The 17,351-nt window shown below is 48.4% G+C and overlaps 6 protein-coding genes across 6 annotated transcripts; 3 read left to right on the forward strand and 3 right to left on the reverse strand.

The window, feature by feature from the left end:
• Positions 1–917: 917 nt before the first annotated feature.
• On the reverse strand, positions 918–3,844 carry N7520_011570 (beta-glucosidase; the record flags this gene model as incomplete). The annotated part of the gene is made up of 7 exons (XM_057145503.1): positions 918–1,151; positions 1,207–2,065; positions 2,121–3,318; positions 3,377–3,429; positions 3,488–3,532; positions 3,580–3,719; positions 3,785–3,844. The coding sequence occupies 7 exons, from the start codon at positions 3,842–3,844 to the stop codon at positions 918–920; spliced, it is 2,589 nt and encodes an 862-aa protein (XP_056991257.1).
• A 2,949-nt stretch (positions 3,845–6,793) lies between these two features.
• Positions 6,794–7,528, reverse strand: N7520_011571 (bZIP transcription factor; the record flags this gene model as incomplete). The annotated part of the gene is made up of 2 exons (XM_057145504.1): positions 6,794–7,456; positions 7,508–7,528. 2 exons carry the CDS (start codon positions 7,526–7,528, stop codon positions 6,794–6,796), a joined length of 684 nt encoding a protein of 227 aa, XP_056991258.1.
• A 648-nt stretch (positions 7,529–8,176) lies between these two features.
• N7520_011572 (uncharacterized protein) lies at positions 8,177–9,047 on the forward strand (the record flags this gene model as incomplete). Its single annotated transcript, XM_057145505.1, has 3 exons — positions 8,177–8,723; positions 8,798–8,879; positions 8,933–9,047. 3 exons carry the CDS (start codon positions 8,177–8,179, stop codon positions 9,045–9,047), a joined length of 744 nt encoding a protein of 247 aa, XP_056991259.1.
• A 764-nt stretch (positions 9,048–9,811) lies between these two features.
• N7520_011573 (putative C6 transcription factor) lies at positions 9,812–12,682 on the forward strand (the record flags this gene model as incomplete). The annotated part of the gene is made up of 1 exon (XM_057145506.1): positions 9,812–12,682. One exon carries the CDS (start codon positions 9,812–9,814, stop codon positions 12,680–12,682), a length of 2,871 nt encoding a protein of 956 aa, XP_056991260.1.
• Positions 12,683–13,744: 1,062 nt separating this feature from the next.
• On the reverse strand, positions 13,745–15,386 carry N7520_011574 (uncharacterized protein; the record flags this gene model as incomplete). Its single annotated transcript, XM_057145507.1, has 4 exons — positions 13,745–13,954; positions 14,463–14,589; positions 14,652–14,951; positions 15,016–15,386. The coding sequence occupies 4 exons, from the start codon at positions 15,384–15,386 to the stop codon at positions 13,745–13,747; spliced, it is 1,008 nt and encodes a 335-aa protein (XP_056991261.1).
• A 288-nt stretch (positions 15,387–15,674) lies between these two features.
• On the forward strand, positions 15,675–17,287 carry erg24B (uncharacterized protein; the record flags this gene model as incomplete). Its single annotated transcript, XM_057145508.1, has 3 exons — positions 15,675–15,757; positions 15,809–16,113; positions 16,179–17,287. 3 exons carry the CDS (start codon positions 15,675–15,677, stop codon positions 17,285–17,287), a joined length of 1,497 nt encoding a protein of 498 aa, XP_056991262.1.
• Positions 17,288–17,351: the final 64 nt, after the last annotated feature.

Raw genomic sequence — 17,351 nt, forward strand, 5'->3', positions numbered from 1 at the left:
CCAACAACAACCAATCTTCAATCGTGCTATAGCCCCGCTTCTGAAGACCTCGAGCAATGAATAAATTATCATGCTTGCTAGGCTGTCATCCTGCACGGGTACCTCGCTTTCCGACACGTGCCTCTTTGGTCAGTCAAGTGGATATCACTCGAAGGAGCAACAACTGCATATTCGTGAATCCTTGGCATATGTATTTTGTCGCCGTCCCCCCTTCCCGTCATTGATGGGCCGTGGGAATCTACGCGCGTCGGCATTTGCCAATGATTGTATATCGTGTTCCTCTCCTCAGTCAATGCTCTATTGGATCTATGGCGAAGATGAGAAACACCAAAATTTACAATTGACATACAAGAAATGTGATGAAAGGGGCAATCAAGATGAATTCGACGAGTCTGTATTTAGGATCATTGTTGAGGATAGAACTGTTTGTGATTACTCCAGCATGCATTTGCTAATGATCTTGCAAATATACGAATAGCTCGAACAAATGGTCAGGCTGTATCTTTAAGATGATTTGTCTTTTTGTGTATGCTCTCTATATGGAAAATATGCATTGGGTTCCTTGACAAATCGCCCAAACAACGACGGTTGCAAAATTTCCGATGGATCGAGCTATGACGATGTAAGACAATTCATGGCTGACATAGAACGATCTTTGCCATTGAGTGCAGACCCACAGCTCAAGTCCATCAAACTTCATGTAGTTATGCTTCATCTCTCGAGAACGGTTTTTTTCCTCTTCGTCCACGTCTACGAACAGGTTGAGATTAAAACATATGGGCCCTTTGCTATGTTTAGTTCAAAAGAGAATGTGTCATTAAAACTATATGCAAAAAGCAGTATTTCTGTCTATACAAGTCAAGAAGCAGACTTCTGAATCTGATCTTCATCCCCGATGTCTAAAAGTTGCAATGCCATTACTGAACCGAAGGCAACTTGGCCGAGAGAGGCAGCTTGCGAGACGAGTTGCCAACATACACCGTCTTGGGTGTATCAGTAACAACCCAGTTCTGAGCTGCAACGTCCCAGCTGGAAAGATCACGACGAGTCAGAGTAGTGGTCCACTGAATCTTCTGGCCGGGAGCGATAGTGACACGGTCGAAAGCACGCAGGACCTTGGGTGGATCATTCGGACCACCAAGAGATACATACTAAAAAAATTGTTAATTTCCATACAGGTAATATTGTTGCGTTGGGGTAACTCACGAGTTGGGGAACCTCGTCACCGGTCAAGGAGCCGGTGTTGGTGATGGTAGCAGTGACCTGGATCAAGTCCTCAAAGAGACCTGAGTTACCGCCACTGCTACCGCTAGCGGGTAGAAGGGGTTGAGCGGATCCGTTAGTAGCGCCGGCAGGGACGTATTTCTCGGTCTTCTCGCCGTAGTAGGGGTCCCCAGATGACTCTTTCAGGTTGGTGGAGTTCAACCAGGGGTAGAGGTACTGTGTGACACGCTTGATGCTTTTGGGGAACAAGTAGTCTGAGACTGGGCCAACCTTGCCCAGTACTGGGGCACGCTTGGTCCATCCAGTGGTCTTGACGTACTTATCGGCTCTCAAAGCCTTGACCTCCAGGTCGGAGAAGGCGAAGTCGGTGTAGCTCATACCAAAGCCGAACTCATAGATTGGCTCCACATCTTCTTTGTCAAATCGACGGTAATCAATGAATACACCATCGGTGAAATCGGTCTGGGGGGCTCCGATGCCGTTGTTGGGCTCGGTGAGGATTGATGGACCATAGTCGCTGCGAGTCTTTCCCCAGGTGAAGGGAGTCTTGGCTCCAGGGTTGACGCGGCCGTAGAGGATATCCACCAAGCTTCGGCCGCTCTCTTGACCAGGCAGACCGGCCCAGAGGATAGCAGTGATGTTGGGGTTCAAGTACCAGTCATTAACAAAGACGGCACTGGGGGTGTGCATGATGACGATAGTGTTGTTACAGTTCTCCGAAGCGGCTTTGATGACTGCTTCGCCGTTCTTCCAAAGGGTCATGTTCTTGCGGTCACCCTCATTGCCATCAACGTTGATGTAGCCCTCGCCGGAGTCGGCGTTGACGAAGACCAGAGCAACACTAAGAAGAAAAAAAAATTAGCAGCTATATGACACATGATTATAAAAGTACTCACCTTGACTGGGCAGCGGTTTCGGCAATCTGGTCAAGAAGCCCGTTGTCGGTCACAGCGAACACGTTGGTCTGGCCGTTACCGTAATTCAGAATTTCATTCTGAATGGCTTGCTCCGGGGTAATGAGGTAAGGGAAGTTGGCCGTTCCACTGCCCCAGCCCATAGCCAGAGTACCATTATCGCAACCACGGTCAGAGCAACCGTTAGCACCGTAGGGATTGGAGCCCGCGTCCTCACCTAGGATTGCGACGAATCGCTCCTGGTGAGTCAATGGCAGACCACCATTGTTCTTCAGGAGCACAGTGCTGTCTGCGCCAATCTTACGAATGACGTTGGCGTGGTCACGCTGCACATTGACACGCTCATTGAGCTTGACCCAGTTCTCGCTCACTATGAAGTGCTCGTAGCCGTACTCATCACGAGTCCAGGAGCTGAAGTTGGGAGGAGTACGGTAGCGGTCGCGACCAACCTTGTAGTACGCCGCCATGATACGAGTTGCCATGTCGTCAATGCGCCATTCGGGGATAGTACCGTTCAGCACGGAGATGGTCAGGTTAGTACCCCAGAACGAGTAGGGACTTCCCAGAATAACATCACCAGGCATCGACATATCCAGACCAGCAAGGGCATCACCGACACCACTGTGGTGGGCACCCCAATCACTCATGACGAAACCCTGGAATCCAAGCTCACCTTTGAGCAGCTTGTTCAAGGTATAACTGTTGGAGCAACCATAGCTGTTGTTAATTTGGTTGTAGGAGCACATAATAGATCCCACACCAGCACGCACAGCATCGACAAAGGGCCAGAGGTAAAGCTCATGCATCGTGGTATCGTCGATGTTCGCGCTCACACTTTCAGTGATATTATACCCGTACCCCTGGGCCTCGCCAGCCTGGCGGAAATGCTCCTGTTCATTTCCAATATAGTGCTTGGCACAAGCAATGATACCAGCATCTTGCATTCCCTTGATAGTTTCAGCCATCATCACACCAGTGAGAACAGGGTCAGGAGAGAAGCCCTCCCAGACACGACCACCGTCGGGGTTCTTGCCCAAAGGACCAGCCACAGGTCCCAGTTGGACATCCACGCCCTTATCTCTATGTTCCTCGCCCATAGCCATGCCACGAGCGTAGGCCAGTCTCTTATCGAAAGTAGCGGCAACATTGATACCAGCGGAGAAACCCGAGTTGTAATCGCCTGTTCGATAGGGGGTCAGTTTTTGAAGTTCCCTGTTCATACAAGTAGCCACACATACTGTCACGAATTCCCAGGGGCGAGTCTTGCATGCACATTCCCCACATTCCTAGTCTTTACGACTTCGTCAATTATCGTTGTTTCGGTGTCGCGATTGACTTTATGATCTTACCTTGGAATGCCTCCAGTTTCTCCGACGCATCGTTCCTGCTCCCATCTATTTCAGTTAGTCTGGAATATCACATACTTGTGTTTGCAACATACCCAGCACCAGTAGTCAAATTGACCTTCTCGGCCAATGTCAAGTTTGAGACAAATTCAACAGCGCGTCTGTGAGCCTCAGCCCACTCGCCTTGACCGGTCATCCATGGGGAGGGATAGTAAGGAGGGGAATACGCCAATTCCTATCGCGGATTGTAATTAGCCTTCAAGTCTGAAGCGCATCATACAAACTATTTGACAAACTAACCTTAGCACTAGCCACCGAGGCAGCGCCCAAAAGACCTGCTTCCAGCAACCCAAACTTCATGGCTGGTGTAAAGGAGTACGGCAGACTCAACCCAAAGTAGTCGGAGTACTGAATCGTCAAGGGGAAGGCCGACGAGATTGCTAGAAACCACTTCATCCGGAGATGAGGGGGAGGCTATTTAAATACTAAAGTGTGGATTGTTTACAGGGAATATGGCGTAGTTACTCCACTAGGATTCCAAGACGGGGAAGCTTGGAAGTGTGGAGAAACCAGTAAGGATCGACAAATAGTGGGATTCTGAGTCTGAGTACAGGAAGTACCAGGGGCTGCAAATGCGATGTTTTGTTTTTTTTTGGTTTCTTATTAGACATTCGCGTTACCTTCCAGCATTTGTTGTCCCTGGGAAAGGGAGAAAGTAATGCCAGTGGCTGGAAAAGCGAGGAGAGGGTCAAGTATGGTCCCTGCATTGGTTCAAGGGGTTAACATAATCCCTTTGTACAGCATGACTAATCAAGTTGCAGATGTGGTTTTGTAATTCTTTCCAATTCCAAGATTTCAAGATCTAGGAACGTCTGGTCAAAGATTTGCCGATTCTACCGGGGGTCGGGCACTCGTCGCCTAAACCTCGGGCATCCCGTGACTACCATGCCACTCCTTGGCGTTTTGAACTCCGCTAATTCCCCGCCTCAATTGACATCTAGGAATGTTCTTCGTGATTTGACAGCGGGATAATTCTCCGTTACATTCCTGTTAAACAAAAGCTCTCCGCTAACTATAACAGGAAACTCCTTTCAGATTGAAGTTTACCCGGCCCCGCCGGGGAAGCTTTCTGTGATTCCCGATCATCGCTCGAATTGCCAAATAGAGGAGGTCATTACGGGTAAGCCTCGCAAGAAGGCATTTCTATCATATACACACGCCGGTTACCCCACAATCCATCCATGGGTGAGATCTTGATTCGATTATGCGTGCCAATTCTATATTATCCTCATACTTCATGTATTATTGTCCAATATGTTAGGCTCACGGGACTTTTTACTACACATAGCAAAGAAGTTTATTTCTCTCATTCTTGCAATCAAATCTGTGACTGTGGAGACTGGGGCCGGGGTTTGTTAATGCGGGGGCCCAGACCCCAGGTCTGCCCCGGGAGATATTTAGGCGGGGAATTGAGTTAGTTAATCTATTATTCGATCATGAATTATCAAGTAAATGATGGAAATTCTGGTATTTTCTCTTGGTATTGCGCTATGAAGTAATCCGATCCCGGCCTTCTGTTCCCAAGTCCGCGACTGTGTCGGGCTGGAGCGATCTCTTTTTCTATACCGAGTCAACTTGCCGGTCTAGTGCATCTTTACGGCTTACTACCGACAATCCCCGCTGAGGGGTTTTACTTCCATTTACTTCGGCTCAGACATTTCCGTTCACCGGTGTCTCACTTGACATCTACTCACGCCTTGTCAAGCAGTTGCTCCGGATGTATTGACAACCCGACGTAATTAGCTCCAGCTTTACATAGGCAAGTCGCAATCTTTCGCATTGCCGCTATTCGTCTATTCATCTATTTATTTATGTTCCTTCCTGTTGGGCTTCTATCTTTCGGAGGATCATTTCCTTATCCCGTCGGCACTTCTCCGGGCCGAAACATGTACGGATCCCTGTTCGGTCAAGGTGGAGAAACCCCAATTTTCTTCTTGTGACGGGGTCGCACTTTTGTGGAGTGCATACTGTGGGGATGTCAGTCTAATGTGAGGAGTCTACGGTTTTAATCACGTAATTGCTCCGAGTTTCTGTTCAAAACGTGGTCGAAATGTTGCATACATGAGACCAAATTTTCTACTCAATTGCAAGATCATTCATTCAATATATCGTACCAGAGTCTATATCGACGAATGAATATCTTTACCTTCATCACAGGTAATCTTCGGTGCCTCGAAATTTTATTACGCTTTATTATTTAAAGGCCCCAGTGAGCACCTGGGCAAAGAAGGAAAAATCGCCCCCCTGAAACTGATCTTTAATTTAAACTGCGGCCAATCGATAGCTTTTATAGCACTTGAGAGATCCATTGGTCAAGATCAATGAAAGCAGACATCTGGATAAATATCCATCACATCGTGATATGATACTTCACTGATTCTTCAGTTTAATTGTAACCTTTGTCCTTTGAATATAGATAAATTTGGGGCTATCTAAATCCAACCCGCGCGTGCCCTTTGCGGTGCCTACAGCAAACCTGGAAAGTCGTGAGTTGAATACTATCGCAGACGCGACTTTACAATCAATGAACAAGAGTATTTAAATTAATTCATCACCTACATTACTTCAAATTTTGAGTATCACTGCTTAATTCTAGAGCCCGGAGTGGATAACATATTCAGATGTCGTGTCAGTCTTCCCGCATCCTTCACTACTTCAACCAACCCCTTCAACGCTGCTTAGATACCTAGATCCCTCCAACAAAAAATATGTTTGGCTAATTCAGCATCTCACGGCAAATTATTGAAGTAATAGCTCAGCCACATTTCTAGATGGACACTGAAGCTCCACTTTCACTCACCCCACTTGCTGCACACAGCTACCCGCAAAAGACAACCAAAAAAAAAAACGACAAAAAGATAACAGGCCCGAGCCGTGGATCGAACACGGGACCTCGCGCAGGAGTGCTTAGAGTTGCTGCCCTAAGCGCGAATCATACCACTAGACCACCCGGGCTGTTCTTGTTGATGCCGACTAAAATTTTGGAACCATGAAGTAAAGATTACTTAGAATAAGGTGGGAACTGGAGTGAACATGACAGGTTGTCTGTGCTTGATTTGATTTATTTCCTTAATTACCGTGGCGATCGCAAACCTTCGAAGTCAGATGTTGACAGTGATCAGGCCCCAGTCGCAACTATTGACCTCTAGTAGAGGTTTATATACTATACCATTCGATAGAAAATACGAACAGTAGCATGATAGCAGTAGTCAAGTTTGTGAGTCGCGATAACTTCACAATTGATCAGGGTCAGATACCATTGCTGATCTCATCTAGTACTTGAAATAGGATGTTGTTTTGAACGCGGCAACCATCGCCCGGTCGTCCTTTTGTAAAACCAGACCAGAGCCTCTGCCGAAGCTCTTCTATATCGGTACCTCGTGTGTTGTACTGAACGATGAGATCCTCTGCGATGGCGCAAAGTGTTGTGTTCAGTACGTCTTCTTCAGATGACCATCGATCTAAAGCTGTTTGCCCGGCTGGGCAGCATAGAGACGGGGTTGATTGCTCCGGCTGTGATAAGGATTGATCCTTTGATGGCAGTATCTCCGAAGTACTGGGGGGTGAAGATGCTCGTGCGTCGACCTCACTGCAACTTGGCATAGAAGCTAATTCTTTCTTTGGGCACGGGGTTGGAGGTATTGCGACTTTGTGATGCATCACAGTTCCTTGTCCGGCCAAACTGACATACTGCTGGATCAGGTCCGCAGACACTCCTAATGAGCCTAGCAGGGTTCTGAGGTTTCGATTCTCCGATTCCACTTTTTGGATAGCCAATCGATGCTCTATATCTTTTTTCTGCGTCTGTTCTTTGTAGCCTGCCAGTCGTTGTTCGAGGTCTCGAATATACTCTTGCTTTCTCGCACGGCTGTTGCGCTGATTTTCACGCACACGGGCTAACCGATCCAAGTTCTTGACCGAAGTAAGACTCAACTCAGTAGATCAGAAGGAATGGTAACCGACCTTTTGGTTATCTGTGTCCATTATTGAGATGATTGCAGGATGTGAAATGTAGAACAATCTTGTGATCTCAAAGAGTTAAAAATCGACTAAGCTGCTTTAGGATTTTGACGCCCGAGACTTCAGGCCACTAAAGTAAAGCTGATCCAATCAGATCCTTGTCTTAATCCTAGTCTTTCTGTCCGAATTATTCCACAAGTTGCCAAGAACTTGAAGTCTGATCTCTGGGTCTAAATGAGCAGGGATCTCAATCAAATTCTAGAAAGGGGTAAATTCAACCGATTGGGTCAACCCCGGAATGCACGAGCCCTATCGTGGGGTAAAGATCAGGGATAGTACTAAAGTATGCTAGCAGAACATCATTTTGAAGAAAAGCTCAAGTCCCAATAGTTCGGAAGTCAAATCCTGACCTAAAACGTGCTGTGCTGCACCCTTTGCCCGCAAACGAACATCTCGGGAAACAACGACGTCACTGGACGTCAGTCGCGGCGAACTGTGGAATTCCCCAGTATTTCGTATTTCTCCTAGCGCTAAAACAAACTAAGTACCCTATTTTCCTACGAACGCCCTCAAATCGCACGGACTTTTATCAACACTCATTGCTCGCGATCGCGCGACTGTATACACACTTGCCATTTCGTCCCATTATCGCAAGTTCCGTCACATATCACCATGGTGTCCACGCGACATCACCCCAAGGAATTTCCCTCACCCACGCAAGCCGCAAAAGAACTGGCCAAGTCCTCACCTGCGCCCACTACTACCGGCAATGCGCGCAAATGGGTCCATACACCATCGGTCGCCCTGACCGTCTGGCTTGTCTTCTCTGTACCTCTCGTCATATGGGATGCCGGCTATGTACTGTTGCGACCACATAGTATGCCTGGAGGTCGCTTGCACTCCCCCGTCTGGACACCGTACGCGCTATACGGCCAGATCGACTATATTTATGGCTGGCCCGCATTCAATGCGCGCAATGGTTTCACCGCCGCGCAAACAGTCATGAACATTATCGAGACCCTGGGTTATCTGTACTATCTATGGATTGTGTACCGCCACGGTGCCACTGTCACGAGTAACCACGGCGCGCCGAAGCTGAAGAAAGGCCTAGTCTGGTTGCTGACTGGTGACAAAGTGGTAGCTGGGCAAACTGGCGCGATCGCGCTCATGGTCGCGTATACTGCATCGGTTATGACTCTCAGCAAAACCGTTCTTTACTGTAAGCTTGCCCTTGCCCTGGTTCTTGGACAATACGATATATCTCAATGCGCCGAATCAGTCTAATTCATATAGGGCTGAATGAATTTTTCTCCGGCTTTGATAATGTTGGCCACAATGATGCTCTAACTTTGATTGCGATGTGGATGATTCCGAAGTGAGTACCGGGTCATATTTGTGCGAGAATTTGACTAACGATGATTCCATTAGTGGCCTATGGATTGTCTTCCCTTCCTATAATATCTACTCTCTTGGGGGAGAAATCCTCAACGCGTTGGAACAAGCGAGCCCTCGTGGTCGCGTGGGACGTCCTAAAGCCTCATAGGAATGGGAGTGGATGTCAATGAAACAAGCGCGGGGCTCTAACAGCAGATGACGAACGAGTATATTTATATTTGAATGGCCTATATCATTATATGATATTGTATCAACTGTAATGAATTTTAGTTTTAGCTGTATACTTATGTTTATGCATTTGACCCAAAATCTGTTCGGGCCGAGGTGGACCACCGCAATAAACAACCTTTGGAAGTATACGCGTTCAAGTACCATTCAAGTCTGGTATATAATTTTGGTATATAAAAAGACCCTGATTATTGATGTAGATCTCAAGCTAAGCTCAATAGTCAACTTATACTGGGACGATTACCAAGTCCGGGCGTAGCATGTAACCTAAGTCTGTGGGTCCTGAAGTTCTCTTTTTTCCTTGCTTCTCTCTGTCGCAGGTTCTGTGAATTTCAAAAATCCTTTTGTGGCTGACAATTGAGGCATGTTCATTGGTGGTTTTATTCCAGGCAAGAAAAAGAAAGTCGAGGGAAAAATCGGCGTCTGAGCTCGTGATATTGATTGAAGCGCTGCCCAGTGGGAAACTCAGTGCCAAGCCGCCAGTCGCCGCTGAACCTTTCCCCATATTCCTTTCTTCTCTTCTTCTACCCCCGACACCCACTTTCTATCCAAACGGATCTTATCCTTTTTATTTCTTTTGGCCTTCCCAGCGCCTCTGGCTAGGGTCGCCTTCTATTTCTCCCCTCTCTTCTCTTTACGCCGAATGATGCTTCGGGTCTGGGTCCTGGGGTACCCGCACCCGTCATGATCCATCCCGACTCCGCGGATTCGCCATTGAAAACCCCTGGCGCTGGCTTTGCTTTAGGCCTAGGCCAGGAGGACCCTGCAGCGTTTCTCGACGATTTTGATACCCAAAGCCATGCAAGCTCCCGCGACCCAGGCAGCACACAGACAGCTGACCCCGCGACTGGTCCCGATGGTGCGCTAGACAGCCACTTGGATGCCACTACCCGAGACGATACAGGCGGTGCCACAAATTCAGCAAAAGACGGCAGACCCCCCATGTGGACCGAAATGAAAACTAAGGCAGGAAAAGAGCGGAAGCGATTACCGCTGGCCTGTATCGCATGTCGCCGCAAGAAGATACGATGCTCGGGCGAGAAGCCCGCGTGCAAGCACTGCACGCGCTCCAGGATCCCCTGCGTTTATAAAGTTACCACAAGAAAAGCTGCCCCGCGCACGGATTATATGGCCATGTTAGATAAGCGATTAAAGAGGATGGAAGATCGCGTCATCAAGACGATTCCCAAGGATGAGGCCAGAGACATGGCCTCGATCGGCAGATCTGTGGTCAAACCCAGGGCGCAGGGGCAGCTTTCGAAGCAAGATAAGAAACGGAGCGCAGACGAGGCCTTTGCTACGGAAATGGATGGATGGACTCGGGAAGAACGTCGTCCGCCACATGAGACCCTCCCGATGAACCGCGAGCCCAAGTCCTCGGATGGGTCCGGACTTTTGACCGAGGGGGCGGAATTCTTGCCTTCGTTGGAGATACAGGAGCACCTAGCCGAGGTTTTCTTTGACTGTGTCTATGGACAATCATATCTACTCCTACACAAGCCAAGCTTCATGCGAAGGCTCAAAGCTGGCACTGTTCCCCCAGTCTTGATTCTTGCGGTCTGTGCGGTCTCGGCTCGATTTTCAACGCATCCACAGCTCAATTCAGAACCCCCCTTCCTACGCGGCGAGAACTGGGCCAATCCGGCTGCGGCTATTGCTCTCAGCCGACACGACGAACCCAACATCACGATCCTAACCGTATTCCTGCTCCTGGGGCTTCACGAGTTTGGTACATGTCATGGTGGACGAAGTTGGTCATTTGGAGGGCAGGCATTGCGAATGGCATATGCTCTGCAACTTCACCAAGAGCTCGAAAGCGATCCGTTACTAGGACAAGGCAACGGCAATTCGCAATTAAGCTTCACGGACAGGGAGATCCGACGACGAACCATGTGGGCATGTTATTTGATGGATCGATACAACTCCTCGGGGAGTCAGCGACCACCGATTGGAAATGAGAAATTCCTACATATTCAACTACCCATCAAGGAAACCCACTTTCAGATGGAGATACCAGGTCCTACGGAAGACCTGGATGGGGATATTCTGAATCCCACGCCTGAAGACTCCGGTCAATTGTCCAACGCCAAAGATAACATGGGAGTGTCGGCGTACATTATTCGTGCCATCGTCATCTGGGGTCGTCTTGTTGACTACTTAAATCTCGGCGGAAAGAGAAAAGATACGCATCCCCTTTGGCATCCGGAATCCGGTTACATGCTACTGAAACGGCAAATTGAGGAGTTTTCTGCTTCACTTCCCGGGTCTCTCACTTTCACCTATGAGAATCTTCAGATCCATGCTGCTGAGAAGATAGCAAACCAATTCTTGTTCCTCCACATCATTATACACCAGAACATGTTGTTCCTCAACCAGTTCGCAATTCCTCTATCCCCGGGAGGCCGACCACCCAAAGACATGCCGAAACCATTCCTTAGCAATGCGGGCCGGGCGGCAGTCGAGGCCGCTCATCACATTTCTGTACTTTTTGATCGGGCTTCGGCCTATCCGCTCACGGTTCCTTTCGCTGGCTACTGTGCGTACACAGCTAGTACTGTTCATATCTGGGGAATATTTTCGAAGAACGTGCAACTCGAGGCTCGTTCCAAGGAGAATCTTCGACATACTTATCGATATCTTAACAAGATGAAGAAGTATTGGGGAATGTTTCACTATATGGTGGAAAGTGCCAAAGACCGGTATCGACAGTTCGCCGATGTAGCCATCAAGGGATCTGTAGCCACACAAAATGGCAATTCATTAGCGCCGATGTTCCAATATGGCGATTGGTTTTCCAAATACCCTCATGGTGTCTCAAGGCTACACTGGGAGGATCCGGATACTCGGCATAAAGAGACGGGTGAAGATGCTGTTATGGGCCAGAAGCCGGACCTTCAAAGCGTCGAAGATTTCTTCGCCAGCCTATCACCAACGCCACAACCCGCACTTCCTAGAAAAGGACGTTCTCGCAAGAATAGCAAACTGTCCGACCATTCAAGCGTGGATCAAACTTCCCCATCACAAATGGACGTAACCATTGGAAATATTCCAGCAAACCAATTCCCTCAGCCATCCATGTACCCACCAAATCGGTCCATGTCATTCAGTCAATTTGACTTCAACATTCCGCAGGATCAGTTGCACCAACTTGACCGACAATTCGTCTACGGCTCATTTTCCGAATTCGATCCCACAAACTTCATGCCTCCAGCCCCTGTTAACGGGGTTGATCCACAGCCCACCGAACAGTCCCTCTTCACCGGGCAACTCGACCCAGGCGCGCCCTCCGGAACCGGTGAATTCTATCAACCCAGCGCATGGTTCCTACCATTCAATCTCGACCCGTTAGGCAGCGCCCACCCAAGTCCTCCGCCTGCTAGGAACCCACAGCCTCCACCGGGATCTGCCCCGATCCCTATCCCCGGTGCCGGAAGTGGATCTGCAAATGTCCCCGGTGTTCCTCACTTTGGAGGAGGAGCGGGCGATCTGCCGCTGAGTGCCTATGATCTCGGCCTAGGCGGGCCAGATATGGGACAAGCCCCGCGGCACGGGTAACTGAACCAGATGTGTATGGCTTCGGCCTTTCAACGACCGAGACGTGGTGTTTAATATCGTTTATAATGGAAGGATTTGTATTTGGGTCTGGGTCAATGACTGGTGTTTTTCCGTTATTTTACCCGGCTTGTTCTTTAAATCTCCGGGTGTACATATTCTTGACCTATGCATGTACCTACATTCATCCTGTAGTGGTCTAGGCTCTACTGAATTCTACTCGTGAGCTTTCAATTCCCTAACTAGGTAACTGTTATATCAACCGATAAAAAAAAGTTGTCACGGGTTATCTGATAAAACAACCCAACCTGGGCAAGGAAGAGAAGCCAACGAAACCCCCACCAAACGTAATCCGGTGGAGCCAATAACAAAAAGACAAAAAAGAAGAGTGCATCATCCGTGAATCGAACACGGGCCTCGTCGATGGCAACGACGAATTCTACCACTAGACCAATGATGCTGGTTCATGTAAGAGACGTAGATTTAATGCTATATAAATTAAGATTCATTCTTCCAAAGTCGATAACCATATTTCATTGCGTTAGCCAATTCATTTCTGTTCATTCATAGGTTAAGATGAAAATTTACCTTAAGTGTTCTTGGCTACTATCCTAGACATAACCTTTGCAGGATTATTCTCTATGGTTTAAAGAATTAATCAATTATCAGAAAATAATCATATTGTATGTGGTGTAATTATTGAGGTACGTGATATATATATCGACAGATACATATAGATGAATGACCACCTGAGTATGTGCATGATTCTCAATCAACAACTTCAAAATCATTTCAAGATTTGGCTGGTATATGTATGTGTACTTATTCTTGGAAGCCACTCAAGCGCCACAAAAATTTGCACGCGAGACAATGGGAACCTTAGCAAGCTCTTGGGGTGCTAGAAACATTTGGAATGAGGACGCTAGGGACATACGGCTTGTGGAGAATGGGCATCAAACATTTATTATGTTCAGAAAATTCAATTTCTAAGGTTATTGAACATGAGTGCAAAGGTTCTTCCAGCAAAATAACATTGAGGGCAGGGATTTATCTAAGATGGTAAATCTAGTCGTCCCACTCCTCATCCAGTTGATCTATCAGACGATTCTCTGCGTCCACATCACCACGGCCACCCGAGCCACGTCCCCGACCACCAATAGCACCAATGAAACCGCCACGGTCGTCAGAGCTAGCACGTGCATAGCCACCATTCGACGGCGAACGTCTCAAACGAAGGCAGTTGCCAATTGATGAGAAGGAGATGATGAACATGTCCTGTTTCAGGAGACATTATTAGCATGATAGTCTGCTGAAATAGCATAAAAATCGAGTCTCTGGTCATAGATATGAAGCAATAGTGGTGCTCAATGAATCAACTACCTGGAGCGGCGACTATCTATGATGCATGCAACGTTCATCCCTCGGGCAGAAGACTTGAATATAAAAAATGTCGGAACATGTGATGTATATCGTTGGCTTCAACCTCGTGAAGAGTACATGCTGCGGTCAACGCAGAAAGGAGAGAAGCCGATCAGCAAAAACGAGACGTGCGAAGGACGATAGATAGGAATTCATCGAAGAGACCGGCTCTCCGATGAAGGAAATTCAACAATCAAATATAGGCACTCTTCTTGATCCGATCGAGCTCCAGACCAGCTGGACATGTTTAATCCAAACGCGAAACAGGCAATCCAGCCAGGCTGGAGTTTTTGTGCTGGTGCGAGGCCACATTGCTATATCTGACCCTCCGAGACCGACAGGGAACCAAAGCTAAGAGACATACCTTAATGAAGTCAAGCATTCCAGCCCACAAGCTGAAGTTGGGGCATTGGCGCCAGCCACGCTGGTGCATGACGGTCCTTTGATAAGCACAACCACCAATGAAATAGGCGGCAACGGCGATGAGCATGCTAGAAACTCAAATGTTAGGTTGTTCAAGCTCGACAATTGGAGAGTTCGGAGTGAAGCTTACATGACACCGAATACGCCAGCCGGCCCCATTCCGCCGGAGTTGGGATCCACGGCAATTCCACCACATGCAGCGGAACTGCGAATCTCGAAGTAGTAGGCGCAAGAGTCCATGGTACCGACAAATGATGCAGTTGCCTGGTTTGCTGGAGCGTCGCGGTCACAGAGGAAGGACATCAGGGTGGACTTAGTTCGGAGGGACGCATTTAAAGAAGCGCCATTGAGCTCATCGGGACATGGGGAGCCGTTCGTATAATTGAGAACAAGTTTGCGACCACGGAAAAAGGGATCAGAGGCTTGTTCACTATCAAGAACACATTACAGTCAGTATGCGATACACTTTTGAACCAGACAAGGGATCAACATACCCTAAGGAATATATCTTTCCATGCTGTTCGTAGAACGCGCTAATATTCTGCCATCGCGAAGATGGCACGCCCACCACATCTGTGAAGTTCTCGATCACTGGCGCGCATATATTCAGCGTGAAGTTTGCGGGGTAGTCATGCCCCTTGGCAAGCCAACTTTCATCCCGATCCTCCTGCGATATTTTCTTGCCGTTCTTCATTTGCGGTGGGGATACTGAGATTGAATTGAGATCGTAATAGAGGCCACTTGTTGGCGAGTGCGCCACACATGTGGATTCATCGTTCAAGTGAGAGGAGCCTGCGGCGCAGGAAAGTCCGAGAATGGATGATAAGAAGAGAAGAGAATAGTGAGCGGAGTTAGTCAATTTCATGATTGATAGGAGGGCAAGTCTAAGACCTGCAGATAAAAGGAGTGTCTATTCAAAGGATGATGAGTCCAGCTCTGTGGGTAGAAAGGATGAAAGGCGTAGGTGTTTTGGAGAAAGGAAACACGCTTACGTAGCACAGGTTTCAACTGCTTGGCGGTTGCGGAGAAACCGGAGCACGGGATCCGACATCGTACGGGAAACTTGGACCGCATTGTTAATCCGCGCCTATTTATTCGTTGTTCCCACAACATTGTCAGTAGATCAATTCATTCTTGATCTATTAAAGTTTACATGGCTCCCAAAAAAGCTCCTAAGTCCTCAAAGCCGCAAGGCCAGCCTGTCCCTGAGAAGCGTGGCTATGAATTTGGTGGACCGTAGGTACTCCTTGATAATCGCGAGAGCTCAAATTGACATATTTCATATAGTCTAGGTGCCTTCGGAATCGTCTTTGGTCTCCCGATACTGGTCTATGTCTTCACCTTCGTCTGCAATGACGTGTCTGGGTGTCCTGCACCCTCATTGCTTCGTCCATCAACCCTGTCTATCGATCAATTGAAACGTGAAGTGGGGTGGCCCAAGGAAGGCATTGCGGGCCTTTACGATACTGAGGTGACACTGTGGACCCTGAGTTACTACGCGTTCAGCCTGTTCTTGCAGATTTCCCTGCCTGGTCAAATTGCGGAGGGTGTTCCATTGGCATGCGGAGGAAGACACAAGTACAAATTCAATGGTATGGCAAGATCAGAGCTGCCCCTGATGATTACATAGAAGGCTAACAATAGTTATCGGAAACAGCATTCCCCTCTGCCCTCATTATCCTTGGAGGTTTGGCCTCAGGTACCTATATGCACGGACCTGATTTCGTGGTGTGGACTTTCCTGTGGGACAACTACGTGAAGGTCATTACCGCCAATCTTCTGATCTCCTCAGTCGTTGCTCTTTTTGTCTACCTGAAGAGTTTTTCGGTTCCCGAGCCCGGTAGCGCCAACCCCGACTCGCGCGAACTGGCTCCAGGTGGCCACACAGGAAATGTGCTTTATGACTTCTTTATTGGTCGCGAACTTAACCCCCGAATCCGTTTGCCCATTCCATTTATCAGCGAGGAATCACGCACCATCGACATCAAGGTGTTCATGGAGATGCGCCCAGGTCTGCTTGGATGGACTATCCTGAACCTGTCCAACGTAGCTCACCAGTACCGCACCTATGGCTACGTCACCGACTCGATCATCTTGGTCACCATCTTCCAGGCATTCTACATCTTGGATTCCCTGTACATGGAGCCAGCCATCATGACTACTATGGATGTGATTATGGATGGGTTCGGCTTCATGCTCTCCTTTGGCGATGTGGTCTGGGTCCCACACGTTTATAGCATCCAGAGCCGCTACCTTGCCGTTTTCCCTCTCCAGTTGGGTTGGTCTGGCATGGCGATTGTCGTGGGTGTTACTGCCGTAGGGTACTCAATCTTCCGTGGTGCCAACAACCAGAAGAACCGATTCCGCACTGACCCTAATGACCCCCGCGTGAAGCACATTAAATTCATCGAGACCGCCAGTGGATCGAAGCTGATGACTTCCGGTTGGTGGGGTCTTGCCCGGCATATCAACTATCTGGGTGACTGGGTCATGTCGTGGGCCTACTGCCTGCCCACTGGTATTGCGGGCTATGCCATCATTGAGACCATCAACCCAGCAAGTGGTCACCTGGAAAAGCAGGCTGTGCAGACCCCCGAGATTCGCGGCTGGGGAATGATCTTCACTTACTTCTACATGCTCTACTTTGCGGTCCTGTTGATTCATCGTGAGATGCGTGATGAGGAGAAGTGCGAGAGGAAGTATGGTGCCGACTGGAAGCGTTATACTTCGCTTGTCCGCAGCCGAATCATTCCGGGCATTTACTAAAGGGTCATCTCTTGAGTTTCTTCTTATCTCAAAACTAATTATGGGCAGGCTTGATAGACTTGGT

Source organism: Penicillium odoratum (genome assembly GCF_028828045.1).
Source record: "Penicillium odoratum strain IBT 22623 chromosome Unknown utg000008l_segment0_segment0, whole genome shotgun sequence".
Taxonomy (NCBI): Eukaryota; Fungi; Ascomycota; class Eurotiomycetes; order Eurotiales; family Aspergillaceae; genus Penicillium; species Penicillium odoratum.